General features: G+C 34.8%; 2 protein-coding genes across 6 annotated transcripts; one reads left to right on the top strand and one right to left on the bottom strand.

The window, feature by feature from the left end:
• Window positions 1–1,265: 1,265 nt before the first annotated feature.
• On the top strand, window positions 1,266–13,045 carry LOC122005177 (tRNA (guanine(37)-N1)-methyltransferase 1-like). Of its 2 annotated transcripts, none has more exons than XM_042560126.1 (11): window positions 1,266–1,865; window positions 2,863–2,960; window positions 4,883–4,987; window positions 6,421–6,483; window positions 6,641–6,702; window positions 7,451–7,952; window positions 8,042–8,146; window positions 8,638–8,760; window positions 11,782–11,888; window positions 12,020–12,094; window positions 12,749–13,045. In XM_042560126.1, the coding sequence occupies exons 1-11, from the start codon at window positions 1,603–1,605 to the stop codon at window positions 12,812–12,814; spliced, it is 1,569 nt and encodes a 522-aa protein (XP_042416060.1). In that variant the 5' UTR covers window positions 1,266–1,602; the 3' UTR covers window positions 12,815–13,045. The 2 variants fall into 2 exon arrangements, with proteins under 2 accessions (XP_042416060.1, XP_042416059.1); XM_042560125.1 differs by having other exon boundaries at window positions 6,641–6,714.
• Window positions 13,046–14,107: 1,062 nt separating this feature from the next.
• Window positions 14,108–17,755, bottom strand: LOC122005176. 4 transcript variants are annotated; one of them, XM_042560123.1, is made up of 11 exons: window positions 17,302–17,749; window positions 16,686–16,756; window positions 16,448–16,584; window positions 16,179–16,378; window positions 15,826–16,110; window positions 15,685–15,743; window positions 15,557–15,599; window positions 15,345–15,416; window positions 15,118–15,268; window positions 14,856–14,999; window positions 14,108–14,742 (listed from the first exon to the last, which is right to left on the bottom strand). In XM_042560123.1, the coding sequence occupies exons 3-11, from the start codon at window positions 16,484–16,486 to the stop codon at window positions 14,374–14,376; spliced, it is 1,362 nt and encodes a 453-aa protein (XP_042416057.1). In that variant the 5' UTR covers window positions 16,487–16,584; window positions 16,686–16,756; window positions 17,302–17,749; the 3' UTR covers window positions 14,108–14,373. The 4 variants fall into 4 exon arrangements, with proteins under 4 accessions (XP_042416057.1, XP_042416056.1, XP_042416055.1 ...); XM_042560122.1 differs by having other exon boundaries at window positions 16,686–16,845; window positions 17,302–17,742; XM_042560121.1 differs by having other exon boundaries at window positions 14,109–14,742; window positions 16,686–16,834; window positions 17,302–17,742.
• Between the last annotated feature and the right edge of the window lie 3,225 nt (window positions 17,756–20,980).

The raw sequence follows: 20,980 nt of genomic DNA, 5'->3' as shown, positions 1-20,980 counted from the left end.
ATGGAGTACACATCAATATATAAATAAAAACTAAGATAAAATTATGCTGGTGTCAAAAATATTTTGCTGACAATAAATTCTACCGTGAAATGGATGTTGATAGTTTAATAAAAGAAAACAATAACAGATTTTAAGGTATAAAAAATCACAGATTTTAATGCATAAAATAGCATATTTTAAGAAAAAATATGTGAATTTAAGAGGAAAAAATCACATATTTTAATGCATAAAAAATGTGATTTTAAGTGGAAAAAATTACGGATTTTAATTCGGGCAAATTCGGTATGGTATATTAAATTTTACATACTATATCAAAAAATTTGATATAATAAAAATAGATTTTTAGTATGAAATTAATTTTATACCATTAGCTACACAAACTTTAAATGTTTAATCTAAAATCAAAAACTTATTTCGTTATCAAGGTCACACTTGCATTCTTACTATCAGAGTCGTCTGATAAAGAATCGACAAAATTAATTTCATCATTCAAAAATACTCATTTTATCCTTCTATTGTGATCAAATTCTCCAACTCATCAAACTTTACCTAACAATAACAATAAATAAAAAAACACTAAATACTAAAAAATTAAAAAAAAAAATACAACGTAGCAGCGTGAGGATCATGAAAAGAGAGTGAATGAAGTTGAGATGAAATAGTGATGAAAGATTACCCTAGTGCCCTTTTAAAATTGATGGAGTTGATCGCCATTGTCGACTTATCATGTCTCTTTGCGCTGCTTGGCAAAGACGAAGGGATGAAGACGGATAATCGTTATCGGTGCTTCGATGATGGAGGGAACGGAGATGAAAGAGTAGGGTTGGCAGATTTTTTTTTTTTGAAAAAAATAAAGGGAGAAGGATATTATGAAAAAAAAAATATGAAGGGGTATGATGATTTGATTAATTCTAAAATGTGTACGGTTTTTTTTTTTTTTTTTTTTGGTAATATGTAAAATTAAAGAGTAAATGACCGTTTTTAAAATGTTGAACTCGAAAATATTGGTTTTGAATTTTCTATTATTTATTTTTCTATTGAATGATTACTTGGACTTAAATTTGGATAGCTGATTTTCTGATCCAGAATTTCTGGACCTGCAAATTTGTCGATGGGTGAGTTAGACTTTACCTGTTTAATAGATGGGCTATAGTCCATCCATCAAAGACTGGTCCCGGATCCTTGACCTTGCGATTGATGTTGTGGCAATCTGGCCGTCGATCTAATGAGGCCCGGGCCGTCACCAGATTTAGGGGCCGGGCGTTGTCCCGGCTTTCCTCCGCCGCTAAGCTCGATCACCCAAGGCTCTAGCCTTGGATTTCACCATCATCATCTCCCACCCTGGTAACGCTGAGCGTGTTATCAGCTTAAGCGCCGTCACAACCTCGTTCTCGACTCAGTCGTCGTTCCGACATCTCTCACCGTCGACGGAACCGTCACAAGCGGAAAGATCGTGCGGTGGTCTCTACACTACGCCACGCGTCGATTAGGGAGTTTCTGTTCGAGGGCATGCTCAGTTACTTTTGGCTCGTGCAGAGAGTAAATAGGGTTACGTAGCCACGTTTATACCAATTCCCTTTTCCCGGAAGTTCGCTGGCGGTCATGGTTGACGCGGCGGAGGATATGCTCCAGTCTATTAGCGAGGCTTCCACCCATTGTACCGCCCAAACAACGGCCGGTCACGATTCCGTCAGCTCAGCACCGGATGGGTTCTGTTATTCTGGAGATTCAAAGAAACCCTTCTCGGAAGGGAACTGCTCGTCTTTGCAGTTGTTGGACGAGAGCAGGTTCGACGTCAAACTCCAGCTTTGGGCTTTAAGGATACCCCGGGAGCATTGCGTAACCGTCAGCCGTCTACTAAGCGGGTCAGTAAATCCCCGAAATCTCTGGATTTCTACGTGTTTTTATCCTATTTAATTGCTCCCATCTGGAACGGTGGATGGGCCTTTTCTGGTTCATGGAATGGAAGGACAATAAAAGGAGCGTTCACGCAATCTATCAAGATTATAGAGTTCAAAACATTAGATTGGAGTATACAGTGTCTTTGGATTGTATATTAGTGTTATATTAGCTATGTAATAAACCTTAGAATGAGAAAGTTGAAATAAGTGTGGTTAGCCAACTGAGGCCTATTTACCTTCTGAAAGAACTCTTGTATAGCTTAGATAGAAAAAAGCCAGCAATTTGAAATTAGAGGACAAAGTATAGTTGTTTAGGCCTTAGGGGTTCGTTATTCATGGCTTTCAATCATACTGTACTTTGAATCAACTTACTCTTGCTGATGGCTAGCTAAAGAAGCAAAAAATAGCAGCCTGATGGACTCAGTAGTAGGTGCCTATGCATTTTCAAAAAAATAAGAGGAAAACTGATCGTGAAATAGATAAATGCTGATCATGATTGGTAATGCTTAAAATATAAATTGGGGATGCCATATTTTCAGAAATTATGTAAATGACTCTAAGGTAATCGCCAATATATCTTTGAGAATAAATTGAAACTTGATATTCTTTTTACAGCTTTGTTTCAGAATGACGTTTTCAGTGTGTTCCATCATGCTATTTGCTACTTACAATGCGTTGGCTGGTTCAATAGATCCAATATCATAATTAAACTAACTGATTCTTTGATAGTGCTAATGATTTAATCATGAATTATCACATACGTACAAAATGTTTCCCTTTTATATGTATAATAACACAAAAGGTATGATAAAATTTATGAACTACATGGATGACCATTGCAAAGGAATTAATTCTTAGGCCAACATTATGCCAACATGTAACATATGAAAAAATTATTTGAAAAAAATTATTTCTTTTACTTTGTTGAACTAGCTGGTGACATGTTTTCTTCTTTATGCAGATACTTGATTGATAAAGTGCGTATTAAACCCATTGTTGAGGATCCAACTAGCGAGAAAAACCGATTAATCATTCTATCTGAAAATATTCAAAATCCTGGTGAGGCTTTATATCTAATTCAGCTTCATAATCCAGTCAATTTGCTTTAAAGTTTGTCTACATTTTTGTAACTGAATAATCCATTTCTAGTATTCTGATATTCTCCTAGTTATGTTTTACAAGACTTAACCTGATTAAACTGCTTTATTGTTTGATTAGGTAAAATTTTAGTGCTGTAGAACCTTCTACCTTCAAATTGGTGCGGTCTAAGGATCCAATCAGGAGCATCACCTAGAATTGATATTAAATAATTTTTCCTGGAATTTGTTCAAATATGAAGAACAGAAGAAGATTTTGCATATTGATTACTTAATCGATCCACTCATTTTTGTAATTTTTTTTGGGTCTATTTCCATTGGGCTTTAGTTGCACATATAGCTCTAAATCTAGGGTTAGAACTAGATACAACTTGCAATCTTTTTTTATTATTTTCTGTTGGCCTTGTATATGCATATATACATGCAGAACTTGTAGTTGTAGATCTAAATTTATACCCCAAGGTGGTAAATAGGTTTCAACTCTATATGACTATTTATTAACATCTATAGGGGAAATTATTTCATCATTTCACATATTCTTTGATAACACTTCTTTAATCATAACATAGTCTTTGATCAAAGTGGACTCTTTGCTCACCTATCTATCAAAGATTAGTTGCCTTTTGTAGTTATCTACTTCATTATTTTTCCTTCCATTTACATAACTTTTCCATGTATGCTGGGTCAAAACACCTTGTGCATGGTTATCTTACTGCATCTAGTTTTCAAGGAAAAACAGTTACTATTGCCTAATCCTAGGAATCACAAGAATGTGTAAACTTTGGTTAAGGTTTTCCTGAATAAAAGATGGGGCTATGTTGGGTTTTCTTTCAACAACCATAGCTATTGTACTTTCAAGAAACAAGCAACTGTTACAAATATGCAATCAAATGGTGGTCGCTTGGTAATTTATTTCTTCATTTACATGTAGCTCGGCTGGTTCCACTATGAGTTTATTTGGTTCTGCCTACAAATGGGCAGTTAAAATTAGGATTTGCTACACATTGATTTGTTTACAGGCATTTTGGGTCTGCATACGACTTTCTATTTGTAAATCCATTGTAGTTAGGATATAGAAAGTTGTTAATGCGACTACTCCTTGAGATGGTCACGTGTTGGATTTGCACCATACAAGTAATATCATTCACACGTTGAACTTAATAACACCATATATATATATATATATATATAATATTCATTTTTTAACTCTGATTTCATTTTCCTTATAAATTCATAAAATAATGAGAGTATTAGAATAAAAATATATATATAATATTACTAGCACGTCATTTTTTCACAAAATATTGAAATTTCTACTAGTCTTGCATAGAATTCACAGAAGGACATGATTTGTACAGTAGCACAGCCTGACTACAATGATTATTATCGAATTTAAAATAAACATTCAAATATTTGAATATGCCATTTTAACTTTGTTTACATGTTTCACATCAATAAGATGTTATCAACAATATTAAATTAAAAGGTACTTTAATAGTAACAAAAGATCTTTTTTTAATGAAGATTTAAAATAACTGGCAAAAATATATATTATTAATTGTTATTATACTCTTGTTTAAAGACGTGCCTATTCTATCATAATGTTATAGTTTTTTCTCTGGAATTAAAAGTATAAAAAGAACAAGAATGTCAATATCAAATATCTTAATGTATTATAATTTTGTCATATATGAGAATGCCCATTGCAAATATGAGTTTCATTTACATGCACCTAGATACCCTAGTTAATAATATCATTTACACCATTTTCTTTGCCTGCAATCAGTATTTGCAGGCATTACTAATTGCAGGCAGCCTAAGGCCTTCTATACCAGCATCGTCTCATGAATTAAAATTGACAGTTTTGTCTTATTTCAATTACAGATCTATCTGAAATTCCAAGTCGTCTGCTGGATTCACTTAAGGACATTTGCAACATTGAAGCAGTGCCACATGAATTAACATTAGGATATTCTTATTGGGGCGTTGGTAAGTTACATGGGACACATGTTTCTTTGGTCAAATCCTAGTTTTATCCGTAGTTTGTGCTGATCGTTAATTTTAGCTCCATGTGTTTGTCTCTGCGAATACCTTTAAGGATTATTGTCTTTTTCAATTTTCTTGAGAAATGAAGAGAAGAAGATAATTTAACTTGGTTGGGTTAATTCAGATTTCAATAACAGTATAACACATTTACCCTAAGGTAAGAGCCTTGAGATCTTATTGTTCAAGTTGTGCTTTGAGATTATATGACATTGTGTATTTGTCATCTTCTTCCTCAAAATTTTGATTTATGATCCTCATTTTTTTTTGTCTGTAACCTTCTATCTTATATTTCTTTTCAACTCATTCTATCCCTTATTTTACAAGGTGACCCTGAAAGGCTGAATGACTTGAAAATTCCCAAGCTGCTAGATTCCCATCTAGTTTTGTTTCAACAATGAATGATAAAGAACAGAAAGAATTTTCTATCCCTAAGGTTTCCCGTCTCTCCTCAAATACCTAATGACAAAGGCAAGGGTGGTAGAGGCAGCTGAAGAATTTGTGCAAGTTTGAGTGCTAATTTTGCTGCTGCCTTTACTTGCAGTAGCTGTCACTGCCACTTTCACCACCACTGTTCAGTGTCTACTTGCTTGCTCGCTTCCACCACCACTATCAATTTTATGTTCCCTGATACCAGTTTTATTATTGACACAATTTTCTCAATATGAGTTATTGATCTCATTATAGAGGAGAAGACTCTTCCTAGCAATCCTTATAAGGTCAATCTTGTTATATGAATAATTGAATGTTCCACTGAACTATTGGAGTGTAGTAGTGCCATGAAATTATAAGTTTGAAGCACAATGAATAAGCAAAATAACTTGTATAATTTGTCCTTCAAATTTATATTAAAGATGAAAGAGATTGAGGCCATAGATTAAAATTTCATGTTGCTTCTCCTGATATGTACGAGGCATGTGGTTTCAGACAATGAAAAATGGATCTTTTTCCTAACAACAGCACCATGTCAAATTCACCATTTTTTACATTGCTAATGGTTGGTCAAAGGCTTTCTCAACAAGGAAGAAAGTTTGACAAAACATTCCTATTAGGAAGGATGGCAATTGGCAAGGCAGCGAACAACATCTTTAGCATGGTTGCCCTCTGATGTAAATAGTATTTTCAGGATAGAAAATAAAAAATGCCAAAGTAATAGGTTGACAAACATGTTAATATTTGATCAATTTGGTACCATCCTTTTTCATGAATGCCCTTTTTGTTGTTGTAGTTTGTCGTTGCTACCATCATTTCGGATTGGTTTTCTTTAGATATCATTTTTTCAGCTTTAGTCATTCAACTACATTGTGAAGGTTGAGGATATTTCTGATCATATCTTCTTCTTCAACTTCCATATGTTAGTCTGTCTTCTCTTTTTGCAGATCATATTTTAAGGCAAATACTACCCTCTGGAGTGGAGGTGCCATCTTCTTTTGAAACAATAGTTAAGTTTCCCTTAGCATAAATCACTCTACTTGCACCTGTTCAATTTAAAGATAAATGTCATTCATAAAGCTGATTTCAGTAGATTAAATATGTTTCCCTTCTACTTTCTTCAATTTTTGCTTGTATTAACAATGCTTGTATTTCCTCAATCTACAGGACATATTGCACATCTCAATTTAACAGATGACCTACTTCCTTACAAGGACATCATCGCAAAGGTTATTTATGATGTATGTCTTATGCAACTCGATTTATTGTATTTATCCATCTTGTCTACGTTTCTACATGCTAACGAAGTTATCAAATTCAACCATGATGCTTTGATGTGGTTGTCAATAAGATTTAAGTTAGCGTACATATAATGCACAACAATTTAGAATAGTACACATGGAGCTTGTATACTTGATGCAATTAATTTGTTTTTTTGCTCAATGCCTTGATGACATGAAACAAGGTGGACTTGTAGGCATGGAAGATCAGATAGCTTAGAGTGAGCTTGGGAGAGCTTGGTGCATTTGATGGATTAGAGACCTAACATGAAGTGGGCTCCAGGGCATGTACCATCGAGTCATTGTGTTGCAATCATAGAGAATTGTTTGTTCGATGGCTCAGTAGCCTAGAACAAGGTGAATTCGTAAGCATGGAGGATTGAATGACATAGCGCGAGCTTAGAGAGCTTGGTGTGTTTGATGAATTAGAGGTTTTTTTTTAAAATTTTTTTGTGGGGCGGGGAGGGTTGACATCATTGTAGATATTTGCACACTATCTATTGGCTTGATTGTTGAAGCCTTCAGCCAGGGGACTATTTATCCTACGTCATATTTTACAACTTTGCTTAGGTCCCTGGACTTTTCTGTTACTTTGGGGGGGACTTTTTTTATTATTAGGATTCTTTATGACTATATGCATCCTCTCCTTTATGAGTTTCCAACTTTTAGTTAACTTAATATATACTTTTACATGCAGAAGAATCAACCAAGAATTCGGACTGTGGCGAATAAAGTTGGGACCATAACAAATCAGTTTCGAGTGCCAACTTTTGAAGTCCTGGCAGGAATAAGAGATATGGTCACTGAGGTTAAACAGTATGGTGCTACATTTAGGCTTGATTATAGTTTGGTCTATTGGAACTCAAGACTTGAACACGAACACATACGATTGATTTCACAGTTCAAGAGAGGAGAGATAATATGTGATATGTTTGCTGGAATAGGTCCTTTTTCAATTCCAGCAGCTCAAAAAGGTTGTCTCGTTTTTGCCAATGATTTAAATCCACATAGTGCTAGTTATCTACAGCTAAATGCTAAGATCAACAAGGTAGAGGATTATGTTTGTGTACATAACATGGATGCAAGAGATTTCATGCAGCATTTGATGACATTTCCTGGTTCCGAGGGCACAATTAATACTGCAGGGGCTGTTTCAAATGCTGATCATGTTAATGCGCTACTGACTAGCCAAAAACAAGGTTGGATATTTGTTACAAATGACACTTAAACCATGATCATGTATGCATTTCCCCAAGATTTCCGATGGTAATTATCTGCCATTTTACAGTTGGTGCCAAAGAAACTCTTGATGCATCCAATGATCATTGGAATTGTTTGGATCGTGCTTCAAAGGATGAATTTTCTACTACTAAAAGACAGTTTGATAATACTGGTGAGGGGTTTTTTTTTTTGATGAAGTTTATGGGGTATTTCTTTTTTTGGTTTTGAGTTTAGCATAATTATTATTTTTATTGTTGTGGAACGTCAAGCCATCCTGTTTAACTGTCATTAGACCTAAAGATCAACGGCAATGCTATCAGCTGCAACTTCAACTTATGGGGTTGCTGCTGAGAGCCTGACACACTGTTTTGATAGAGATTGTTATCGCTACTTCCTATGTACGTGCAAGATAGTTTCGTAAACATAGAGTTAGCTTTTGGATTTTGAGAGGCATACAAGTATGAGAATACAATTCTGGTTAAAATTGAATTAATACCTAAGAACTCCAGTTTCATTCCTCAAAGGATTTGAACAACCTTGTGGCAACTGACGACCAGCACAACTAATTGCATTTGTGAATTCCTGTTGAGTTTGTAAGTCTACTAGAGTAGTAAGGGAATTTTTTCTGATCCATTTTCCTGAAGATGCTTTTGGTGACAACAGGGTTTCTGGAAAATGGGAATATCACAAAGCGAACAAGGGGCCTCCCTTTGACAGAATCCAGGCCATGGGCACATGTGGATCATGTGATCATGAATCTTCCAGCTTCTGCTTTGGAATTTCTAGGTGAGTATTATTTTTACCACCAATTTCCTTGAGCATGAATTCAGTAGCGCTTAGAACCTATTGGTGTAATATATTTCAAAGATCCTTAAATTTGGAGAGAAGTCATGTGTCATGCATATATATATTTCCTATTCATTAACTGTTGAAGCCATTTCACTCCTGTGTTTCTTTTGCGGAAATCTGGGATGGTAGGTTGACCTGAGATCCGCCTGTTAAGTTTGCTATTTTCAATGTTTCATGCATTTCGAATTCAATGCTTCTTTCTTTTTGTTTTTCCTCCTTTGGAAGCATAAGACAGGCATCAGTAGAATAGTGAAGTACCAATCTCTGGTATGGTAAGGCTATGGCTTTAGATATGTCCAATGGGTACTGGTATGGAAAGTAAAAAAATCACTGGTCTCTCAGCCCATTGATACCCCGTGTCCCCTCACTTGATCATCATGGATTACTTATATTCTACTTAAGACCATAAAATTCAAGGTCTTCTTGTTGATTGGTGGCTCACACGTCAACTGTGACCCAGTCCTCAAGCAGTGGTAATTGACAATACCCAAACATGGAATCTAGTGCATGTCCTATGTGTTTGCTTCCGTGCAAGTGTGTGTGTGTGTATATATATATATATATAATGATTTGCTATGCCGCGGACCATTATGTCACGTGACTATGCGGACCAGGACGTAGGGGTGGCAAATGACAACCTGAACCCGACCTGATTATTAATTCGGGTCAAAATATTCAACTTGAACCTGATATGTTTATTTGCACTTGACCCGAACCTGAACCCGAACCCGACCCGTTTGACCCGTTTGACCTGTTTCACCCGAATATGACCTGAATTCATTAAAGAAATTTTGTATATTAAATTATAAATTAAAAATAACATTTATCTACACAAATTGAAAATTCATATCATAAATGATAAGCCATAGCAACATTGCAATCAATAGCATAACATATCTCTATGTTTAGGGTTTTTAACTTTTTTAAATTTATAATTTTAGTTTAAATTTATAATTATTTATAAACGTTCGCGGGTTGTAATTGGGTCATTTCAGGTTGACCCGAACCTGACCTGTTTATTAATTGGGTCAAATGGGTCGACCCGAACCCGAAATTACCCAACCCTAACCTGATTGGAATCAGAAGTTGTTTTTTTTTTATTTTTTTTGTTATTTTTTTTTGGTGTATTATATGTATTTAGAGTTTAAGATTTTAGGATTTAGGAGTTGGGTTATAATGGGTTTAAGCCAATAAGATTTTTCCTCTAAGGTTCAGGCTTCCCTCTTTGGTTATAGCATTCAAGATTAAAAATTTTAGATGTTTACGGAATATATTATATGGATTTAGGGTTTAAGATTGTAGGATTTAGGGGTTGAGTTATAATGGATTTAAGCTAATAAAATTTTCCCTCTAGGGTTCAGGCTTCTTTCTTGGGTTATAGTGTTTAAGATTAAAAATTTTAGATGTTCACAGTGTATAGTGTTCATCTTTAAGGAATTGTTGATTTTTAAAAATAAAAAAAATTGAATCGAGGCGTCGGGATCAAATCCAGGCGCCTCAACCCTGTTAAAAAAAAACCTGATGAAGGCACCTTGAGTTGTGGCGCGCATGAATCCACAGCAGGCGGGCCGCACCATAGCAATTATATATATATATGAATTCTCCAAGGCAAAGTGTGGTTAGCTGGTTGGATGATGACCTGCCCACCTGCCACATCTTTTTCATTATGTGCTCAGATTGCCCCTTCTCTGTGATTCTTTTGGAAGTGGTGACTGCATCTGTAAACTAGCTGGGTTATGTGCTCTTTGCAATCCTTCTGTAAGATACCTACTTTCTTTGCTGCCTCCCACAGGCTGAGATCACTCCTTATCAATTACCATAACGCATGCCTATTTTCCTGACATTCTATTTTGCTTGTAGTGCCATCTTTATGACCATCTCATGGCCTATCCTTTGAATTGATTGATATCCCGCCCAGTCATAATTGGAACCCTCTCGAATTGATGGAGGTCTATTGGCTTCACACATAAGTACAAAAATGAAGGGAACTAATGTTGCATCCTTTGTTAGGTCCAGACAGTACAAAAGTGCTACCTCAGCACAAGTTCCCGTCAGCAACTCAACTTTATCTCTGTTATTCTCATAGGAATTGGTGGATCAATGATGCAAAGATACAAGGAGCCCATGATGGCATTCAAGTAGTTTAGTTATTAGGTTGGCACGCCCATCCGTGAGTTGTTTATATTATGGGTGTAGGAGCACTGGAGAATCATATGCATGTTTGTTTTGTCCATGTATAGAAAATTAGGACTTAGGAGCTGTGACAATCTTACTCTTATTGTCTTTGTAATTGTTATATTTATATTAGGGAAGAAATGAAACATAACACACTTTTTCTTGACTTTGCATAATCTTTTCTTATACATATTTTATCGAGAGCTTGAGTTCCCTCATCGTCCATAGACTATGGATCAGCCATAGAGTTGATCCATGACACATTCTGCATGTGGTTCTTGTATAATGTTGGTTGAATTTGGGCAACATATTCGTTGCCTGCTGGGGCCAGGTAGTTTGCGAGCTATGGCAATCCAAGCTATTTGTTGTGGCTTAAAGTCACATGTTATTAGTAGTCCGTGCCCTATAGCCAAGCTAATTATTCATTTGGGATTTCACTTTCAGTGGCACATGGAAATTGCATTGTAAGTGTTGCCACTATGCAAAAACTTCAATGCTTCAAACATTAAAATATGGCATCGCTTGTTACTTTTTTAAGGGTCTCCTGTTCATAAGTAATGGTTTACTAGAGAAACTTGCGAACAGCTAAGGTTCTTAACAATCATGAATGGACCAATATTTAAAAAATTCACTTCCACTGAGGTTATTTGCCAATGATGTTACTTTGGCTTCTTTTTCGTGTTTGCTTTAAGTTATTTTAACTTGCTTATATGTGAAATATTACAAATTTCTTAAGTTATACATAAACTTCTATAAATTTATGCACGGTGAATGGTCTGGTAGATGTCTTCCAAGGTCTTATTCAGAGGGAACAATGGAGAGGGCCTTTACCATGGATCCACTGCTACTGCTTCATGCGAGCAACTGAAACAAAAGAATCAACATTAGCAGTGAGTAGCTCCTTGACATATGCAGTTCAGTTGATTACAAATTTGTACCATTTACTACCATACATTCGATTATTAGGTAGGATTTAATCGTTTGTGATTCATCAAGAAAGTATTGGCCATTTCCTTTGCAGAAAGCAGAGGCTTTTTTGAGCACTAGAATACCAGAGCCATTTTTTCATCGGGTTAGAGATGTTGCTCCTAACAAGGTATAATATACTTCAATTGCTGCTTTAAAAGTAGATCGTGGTATTATGGAGCATCACTGATAACCTTGTAGGAAAGATCCATTCAAGGTATCCCAAATAGTTTCATGTATTGAAATGACGTAGCTAAGTTGGTACCCAAGTTGTAGACTTGTATCATGTATTGATATGACGTTGAATCTTAATATTGTGGAATTTGAAACAAAAAAAAAATGCTTTTTACATGGGTCATACAGTAACACCTGATCCAGGAAACCTGGCGTGGAAGTCCTACCATAAAGTTAAGGTGCTACTGCCCAGTATTTGCTCAAGAAATAGATGCAGAGTTAATTAATGTGTCGTAATGGAAAACTTATTTTTATGTCACATTTTTCATGTTGATATAGACATCACTAACTGTTGGAGAGTAGCAACTATGCCAACCCATAGGGCGATATACATCACTAACTAGATATTACAGTTTGTGAATTTTGTTAAACCATTACTTCAATATTACAATATCATCCCAATCATTATTTTCCAAGACGGAACAAGTGCATTGCAAATATGCTCACTACTATGCACCCCAAGTATCCATGTTCATTTTCACGTTATTACATTTTATAAGTGTTCATTTTTTTAGTTCCATAACCTTTTCTTGCCATTTGTCATTTTCAGGTAATGTATTGTTTAAGCTTCAAGTTACCTGCAGATGTATGTTTCCAAGGTGTCAGTGGTGCTTGAGGTCCATCAGCATTGAATACTTGATAGAGAGAAAATGCATATCAGTCAGCTCTGACTTGCTCCATAATTAGGATTATTTTTGTAACTTGGATGACAGTATATTACCGGCTTCACTCGACTAGAATGCATCTCTAACTTGTTTTTACTTTTGGGAAGTTTTCTTGTAACATATGTGGATGTAAGTTTCCGAATAGCTATAGTTTATGTGAATTGCACAAGGAAATTTCAAAACTGGCATGCTTCCGAGGCTATCACTGATTTTACTTCCATAACTTTTGTTAAAATGTTTTTTGTGGAGAAAACGGTTGCATCACTCTTAATGGAAGTCAAAAATCTTATTTCTTATATCGTGGTTAGCTGGTTCCTGGGGTACTAGTGTCTTCTTCCATTATTGTAAAGATAATGCTGGGATGCTGATCCTATCTGAAAATCATAGGGATATTGGCTGGGAATGTAGTTTCTTGGTTGATCGTGTATAGAATCTATTTTGCTTTGCATCATAAGAAACATCATTGTTCAGCTAGGGAAGGGGTCCTGACGTTGGTCTTTCGATGTTCAAGTCAGTTATCGAAAAGTTGGAAGGAAGTAGAGCAACAATAAACACTGGTGTGAATAGTGAATAATGCGTATCTCCGTCGGTGCATGAACTTCTTTTATATAGCGCCTCTGCGAGCAATGTGCACGTCCCTCTGTCGGTGCATGAACTCTCTTTATATAGCGCCTCCACGAGCGACGTGTACGTCTCTCCATCGGTTAACCATGTCTCGTGGTCAGCGGTATTATTTCTCAAAGAGATATCAAAGGATATGAGAGGGGTTTTACTGTTTGACTGAGCGGGGGAGCCGCTCGATAGGAGATCACCGCTCGATCGACCTCTGCTGCTTCCCTACAATGACTTGATTCGGTAGATTATTTACGCCCGATCGGACTAATGCTCTGGTCGTCCAACGTTCCTCTGCTCCGTGATGAGCGCGTGATGATTTTGGATATACGACCGTTTTGCTTTAACCAGCCATTTGCTGGTCCAGCGTTGCCTGCCCAATCGGCCACTGCAGTAGAGCTCCGCTCAGTCCTCCTTTGGTGAGCTCATTGATTCTCTGATGTTGATCTCTTTGACTTTGACTTCCACGTTAGTTACTATCTCCGTCCTTTGACCAGCACTTAATGGGCCCCTTTTTATCATCGCATCATATATGTTACAAGAATGCAGAGATATTGTGCAACAAAAGGCCACGCAAGTTTCTGAATTGAATGAAATATAGCCCCCATGAGATCCACTTATTGTAACAAATTGTTCTATTATTCTCTTCCAAAGTTTGAAGTTTTTATTTACACTTTCCAGATGCAAAGTTTTACAGTATATCATATTAAAAGAGAAAAACAAGTTAAAAAAAAACATCTTGGACTGCAAGGGCATCAATGCTTGAAAATCTTTCATCACTATGGACTTCTATTATGATTTGTCATATGTTGTTGAATTTTGAACGTCTTTTTGAACTTCGAATTGTATTTCTATGTTTCTAATCTACCTCCAACTTTTCTAGAAGTTATTTGTGCGTCTATATGACTGTAGAAGTTGGTTGAGGCCTGACCGAGATATCAGAAGAATGCGATCCATCTTGGTAAACAGGTTCAGAAATCAAAATCAAAACAAGAGCTACCATGATTGCTGAAAGAACCGTCATTGCAGTCCATGTCAAGCGAACATAATACTTCAATGGTTTGCATTCTTCAACAAGGATCTTGGAGAACGCATCGCCAACCAACCGACAATTAGCGAGTCTCTCCATGCGAGGAAATCCATCAAGTATATTCTGCATGGAGCTCGTGTAGACTTGCACTCTTGTGTACTCGGCTGGTGATAAAAATTCTCCATGGCTGCAAGAGCCACCACCACCATCATCCCAGCACGTATATTTCTTCAAAATCTTGATACAGAAAAAAAAAATTTATATTAGCTCAGACATGAGCAGAATGAAAAGTAAAATGTCTAGTGGTAGGTAGAAGAACATTTGGAGAGTATGCAAGAGAAAGAAATTACCTCAGGAATATCTCCTATTTTGATTGTGTTGGAAGAACAGTTTCCTGGTTGGTAAGAATACTCTGGTGGTCCAGTAAAGGGGTTGCAAACATACTCCAGATCTGGAAGAGACAGTGATTTCGCTGTTGATATGTTTGCATTTACCTGCACATTTTGCAAATGTAGTAGCTATTAAGAACTTGATAACCCTTGTTAATTTGCTACAATTGCTTGTTACCTGTCATCATTATCGAATTTTAAAAAAAATATTAGAGTTCGGTACCTGGTCAATGGTATCATGGATTCCTTGTCGGATATCATGTAGAAAAATATTAGCTGACAGTTGCTCACTGCATTGTAGGATTGAGCTTAAGGTGCTATTTTGAGGATTTTGTTGATATTCCTCAATTGCTGCACAGGTATCAGCAGAGAATCTGCAAATTTAGGGGAATTAACTTGATCGTAATTGTGAAAAAACAAGTGCTCATACAGAGTACATATTTTACGTACTTAGATAGGAAGAAATATATTCCAAAGAATACCCACAAGGCAAATGTAAGTAGCCAGCAAAAGATGATAGACCTGTCAGAGTAGAATGATAATGTTGGATTTTACATTCAAAATACGAATTGGATTTTAGGAGATCTTTATGATCTCTGTTATTTTACAGTGAGATCTGAACTCTTAACTGACTTGACGACTAGTTAAGTTTGCTTACTTACAGAGAAAAAGTCCGGCTAAGTCTTAGTCTCAGAGGCCTCAAGACTGCAACAAGGAAGGAAATAAAACAATTAGATGTCAAATTAATGTGGCAAAAAAATTAATAAAAGATGGTTAACGCAAGATTTACCAACAACTGCAAGAAGAACTATAAGATTTGGCACAATGATGAAGATGGTCATCATTTTCCTGCAAAATGGACCATTGCCAATGTTATTAAAGACAACAGTTTGATGTTCATTTCCCTCTTTGTTTAGTGTTCAGTTCTTACAATATGCCAATTGCCCTATCGACCAGGTGCATGCTCTTCTCAGCCTTTTGCTGCATGTTTGCAGCTTCGTCATTAAGAATTTGAGACCTGGAATTCAAATAGCTGGATCCTTCAAGGATGCCATATTGATATTGTGCTGCAACACTTTCCATGTCGCCTATAGCTTTTGTCACATTGTTTATGGTTTGTGAAGCCTCTTGTGATGTTTTTACGATGATGTTCTTGATTGATCGCACTCTTGAATGAAACTTAGAGCTTCCACCAAGCACAATACCAGATGCTACTCTGCATAGTAACTTTTTTACAACATTTGTTTGTGGATAAACATTCTCATTTCATAATAACAGGCTTACATGGCGAGGCATGCCAATATGATCCCAAGCACCATTGCCCAGACATGGTGTCTCTTAGAACAAGGGAGTTCTTTCTTTTGCTTCCTTTCCATCTTGAGCAAACTAGTCCTTCGTGCCACAAGAATGCAAGCATACAAAAAACCACTGAGAAGCCATATTGTGCCAATTATGTACCCATATCTTCCTGTATAAATTGTAGACTGAAAAAAGGAAAAAAAATTCAATATCTGTTCAAGTTTATACAGTGGCAGAGAGGGAACAGAGATTACACTCCAGTAATGCTTGCTTGTGATGCTGTAGCCACCCATGTACTTTTTGAAGCCATTCAAAGGATCAACTCTCTGTGTCCTTGCTGATAATCCTCCTACAACTTCTGCATTGTTCCCGTCTTCGATCAAAACTCTTTCTTTTAAGGATAAAAGGAGAGGAAAGGTCCATCAATCACCAGTAATATGAGAACAATCTAATATGAGATGCAAATCAAATTTGAACAAAGAAGTAACGTACCTGTCTCAGTGACAGAAAGCCCAACTGCCTCCTTATTGCTGAAAGAAGTGGCTGGAACTGCTGCTTCACATCTTAACATTGAGGCCAAGGAAAACACAAGCATCGTAAATTGGCACATCATTGGCAATCCCATTCTAGTGTTTTAAAACCTACACAAACCCTGATTGAGAGTATTAGACTTGTACAATTCCTGACAGAGCATTATATATTCCTTCTGAGATCAGGGATCGAAACACCGTCAGTAAAAGGTGAGGAGGACAACGCATTGATTTAAGCTCATGGCATACACGTTTAAGGTCATTCTTATTGAGTGGGGCAACAGATACAGAATGTCATGAAAAGTTCACTTCTTGGGCTGCTTCAGGTGTGCAATAAACATGCGCATGCAAGCAACAAAAAGTGAGCTTTAGCGGAAGTTTATTAACTTTTAGATGAAGTGCACCTTTAAAAGATCAAGCTACTAAAGTTTTTTTTTAATAAAAAAAAGTGATAATGTCTCTTAAAACTATTTGATAGGTTCAATTACAAGCAAGACGTCAGGGCCAAATGGCGTATAAAGCATGATGCAGATTTCAAGTATGTTAATAAAAAGTGGAGAGAAATCAATCTCACTTACTCTCAAACTTCAGCCCGATTGCCCACAGTGAAGCAAACTTCGAGCAGGAAATCAATCTCGCATAATTAGTATCCCCTTTCTTCTTCCGGGGAACAACAACAGGAAGAAACCAAGATGATCTCCTTCAAAAGAGACAAAAAGCATTCCATGCCTTAACACGTCCTTTGCCACTCAAATCTATCTCCCTGCAGAATTCTCATCTTTCAGGAGCTCTCCTGAAGCTTAAATGTCCAAGAGCAGAGAATGGGTCAATATAACGACTCACTGTAGCTCACACAGTCAAACCTTATGAACTAAGAAATTAAGGAAGCCCAAGCGAGTAAGGAGGCAGCTGGAGCCCTCTGCAAAGACCTTTTTTACTATACTTGTGTGTCTGTGTGTGTGTATATATACATATTCTCGAGTGCTGTTGATGTGATTCTTTCCTTCTCTGCAGAGTGTGAATTCTGATGCAAAAAGAATGGAGAAAAAAAACAAAGTTGAGCAAACCTTTTCTTTCGGCTATGCTTCCCTTCATGACCACTTCACTGATGATAAGTTTCTTTTTAACTTTTTTGGTTTAGAAAAATACGCTCTACGTGTTTTGATGCTATGGCAGCGTATAAATAATAGCTTTGCCATAGAAAGTTGCCGTTTTGATGGAGAAATACCAGGACATGTGCCTAGGTGAGAGGGATCTCGTGGAGGACTTATTTGATCTTTTGGTATGTGACCAAACAGTGGAGAAGAAACATCAGATCAGATAGACTTTGAGCAGTTTGGCAGAAAGATCGCGTTGAAGTCAAAAGTGCATGACTTTAAATTTGGGGTCAGAGTTTCTCACTACGGTTTTTTTTATTAATAATTCAAGTATCCCCGATTATCTGATTTTCCTACTGATAAGTTTTATTTGAAATACAATTTACACGCAGTCAAAAATTTATTTCTAAAATATTTATCTATTTGAAATTTGAAAATTCTTGCATTTCTTTTGACGAAAATGAAATAGAAGGAAATATAGAAGAAGAATTTTTTTCCTAATTTTTTACCCAATAAGTAGATAAGTTTTCAAAATATTTAAATCATGTATTATAATTTTAATATTACTAAATCATGTTCATTCTATCCAAAATCCATCAGTCAATTTCGATCCAAATTGATTGATGGACCTAGAGACCTTGGAATGATATGAAATTAATTTCTATATGTTCTTCTAGTTCTCATGATTATAAAAATACTATCAAACATTAATTTGACCTAATATATTGAGAGTAGTGATTTTTTAAACATAAATTAATTTTTCGGATATATTAATATTCAAAAAATCATTATTCTCAATATATTGCGTCAAATTGATATTTGATAGTTTTTTTACTATCAGGAAAACTAGACGAACACATAGAAACGAGTTTCATGTCATTCCTAGAGAGCTCGGAATGACATGAAACCAGTTTATATGTGTTCGTCTAGTTTTCCTGATAGTAAAAATACTATCAAATATCAATTTGACGTAATATATTAAGAGCAGTGATTTTTTTTTAAACTATGGTTGAATGAACTTAAATAAAATCAATGTAGGTTCATTCGGTCAAAATCGATTGATGGACCTAGAGAGCTCGGAATGAAGTAAAACTAGATCTTATGGGTTCTTTTAGTTCTTATGATTATATCAATTCTCTCAAATATCAATTTTACACAATATATTGAGAGCAGTGATTTTTTTAAATACGAATTAATTTTTTAAATACATTCATATTTAAAAATTCACTGCTATTAATATATTGGGTCAAATTGATATTTGATAGCATTTTAAAATAAGGAAAATTAGATGAACATATAGGAACTGATTTCATGTTATTTTGAGGTCTCTAAGTCCACCAGCCGCTTTCAGTCAAAACTGACTGATGAATATAGAGACCTATAAATGACATGAAACTAGTTCATATGTGTTCGTCTAGTTCTCCCGATTTAAAAATACTATCAAATATCAATTTGACCGAATATATTGAGAACAGTAATTTTTTAAAAATGAATTAATTTTTCGAACATATTTATATTTAAAAAAATCACTGCTCTTAATATATTAGGTTAAATTAATGTTTGATAGTATTTTTATAATTAAGAAAACTAGATGAACACATAAAAACTGATATATGTCATTTCGAGGTTTCTAGCTCTATCAGTCGATTTGGTCGAAACTGAATGAATTTTTTCAAATACACATAAAGAAAGCAATTTAACTAGAAAAATTTTCCAATCAAATTGATTTGAGGATAGGGGTAAAATAAAAAATGGGTACATGATTTAATAATTTTAAAATTATGATACATAATTTAAATATTTAAAAAAATTATCTACTGAGTTGACGAAAAGTTATTTTTTTCCCCTTCCAATTTCTCTAGTTGAAAGGAAAAGAACATTAATCAACACTTTCTTTTGATAACAAAACAATTTAAAATATTAAATATATATAATAGTGAATGTTTAATAAGAATAATTTATAATAAAAATTATAATAAACGTATAATAAGAATAATAGCACTTGATAACCATTAGCACTTAAATGTTTTAAAAAGTTGTTTTAAGATTCCTAGGGAGTAGTAGATTAAATGAATAAAATGTTAATAAATAAGTTTAATATTCGATTTAATAAAATTTATTTATATTCAATCAATACAAATAAAAGTTAATTTATTAAATTAAATGGATTCTTTTATATATATATATATACGTTAATATTTATAAATAAATTATTTATAAACTATACGTGTTCATTAACAATACTTATGAATAATATATACCAATAATATTTAAATAATATTTATCAATAAAATTTTTATTAATATGATAAATAAATAAAAAATATTTTCAAAAGGAGCAATAAATTTGTATGATCAAACTTAATAATCAATTAAGAAGTTTAAAATAATAAAAATTTCAAGTAATAAATTAATTTGAATTGAAAATTTGATAATATTTAAATGAATCATGTTCAAGTCAATTTTAAACTAAGTAGCTTGTAAAAATAAATCAAATTAAGTTTGAATAACTATTTTAATCGTTTGATTTATTTAGATTCGATTTAATATTATTTTATCAAAGAATCTTGAACAATACCTTTTACGAGAACATTTGTGAAAGAGGATTGTGATTGTGGCAATCCAAGTGGTACACAAGTAATGAGCTTGTATCAATGAGCAAAGGTAATGAGCAAAGGTTTGACTCGTGACTCTAATAAATAATCCTTCCCCTCAATACTTGATTTACATTTCTCCATTTCACTATGGGGCCCATGATGAGAATTGTTTGGCGTGAGCGCTATTACATTTTATATCAATTTGTTAAAGAGAATTACACATAAGTACAAATTTCTCTCTCCTTACTAATTTTGCATACTCTATATGAATATCTTCGTCTTTGATGCACTACTATAACTTTTTTCACATTGTCCTAGGGCTGATCAATCGGTTAAAATTGAATTAACCGAACCAATTGAACTGATAACTAAACAAATTAAACTTATTTTGAATCTATCGAACTAACTCAACTTTAAAAAAAATCAAATTGATAAAATATCAATTAATTTATATTTTAATTGAAATAATGAAATTTTTTGATCTGGACAATCGATTTCAATATCACCAATCTATTGAGAATGGATTTATCGTGAAGAAATCATGAAGGAACTAGCCCCCAATTG

This window comes from Zingiber officinale, chromosome 7B (assembly GCF_018446385.1).
Source record: "Zingiber officinale cultivar Zhangliang chromosome 7B, Zo_v1.1, whole genome shotgun sequence".
Lineage (NCBI taxonomy): Eukaryota > Viridiplantae > Streptophyta > Magnoliopsida > Zingiberales > Zingiberaceae > Zingiber > Zingiber officinale.
The sequence above is the reverse complement of the archived record's forward strand: the minus strand, read 5'-3'. Positions and strand labels throughout refer to the sequence as shown.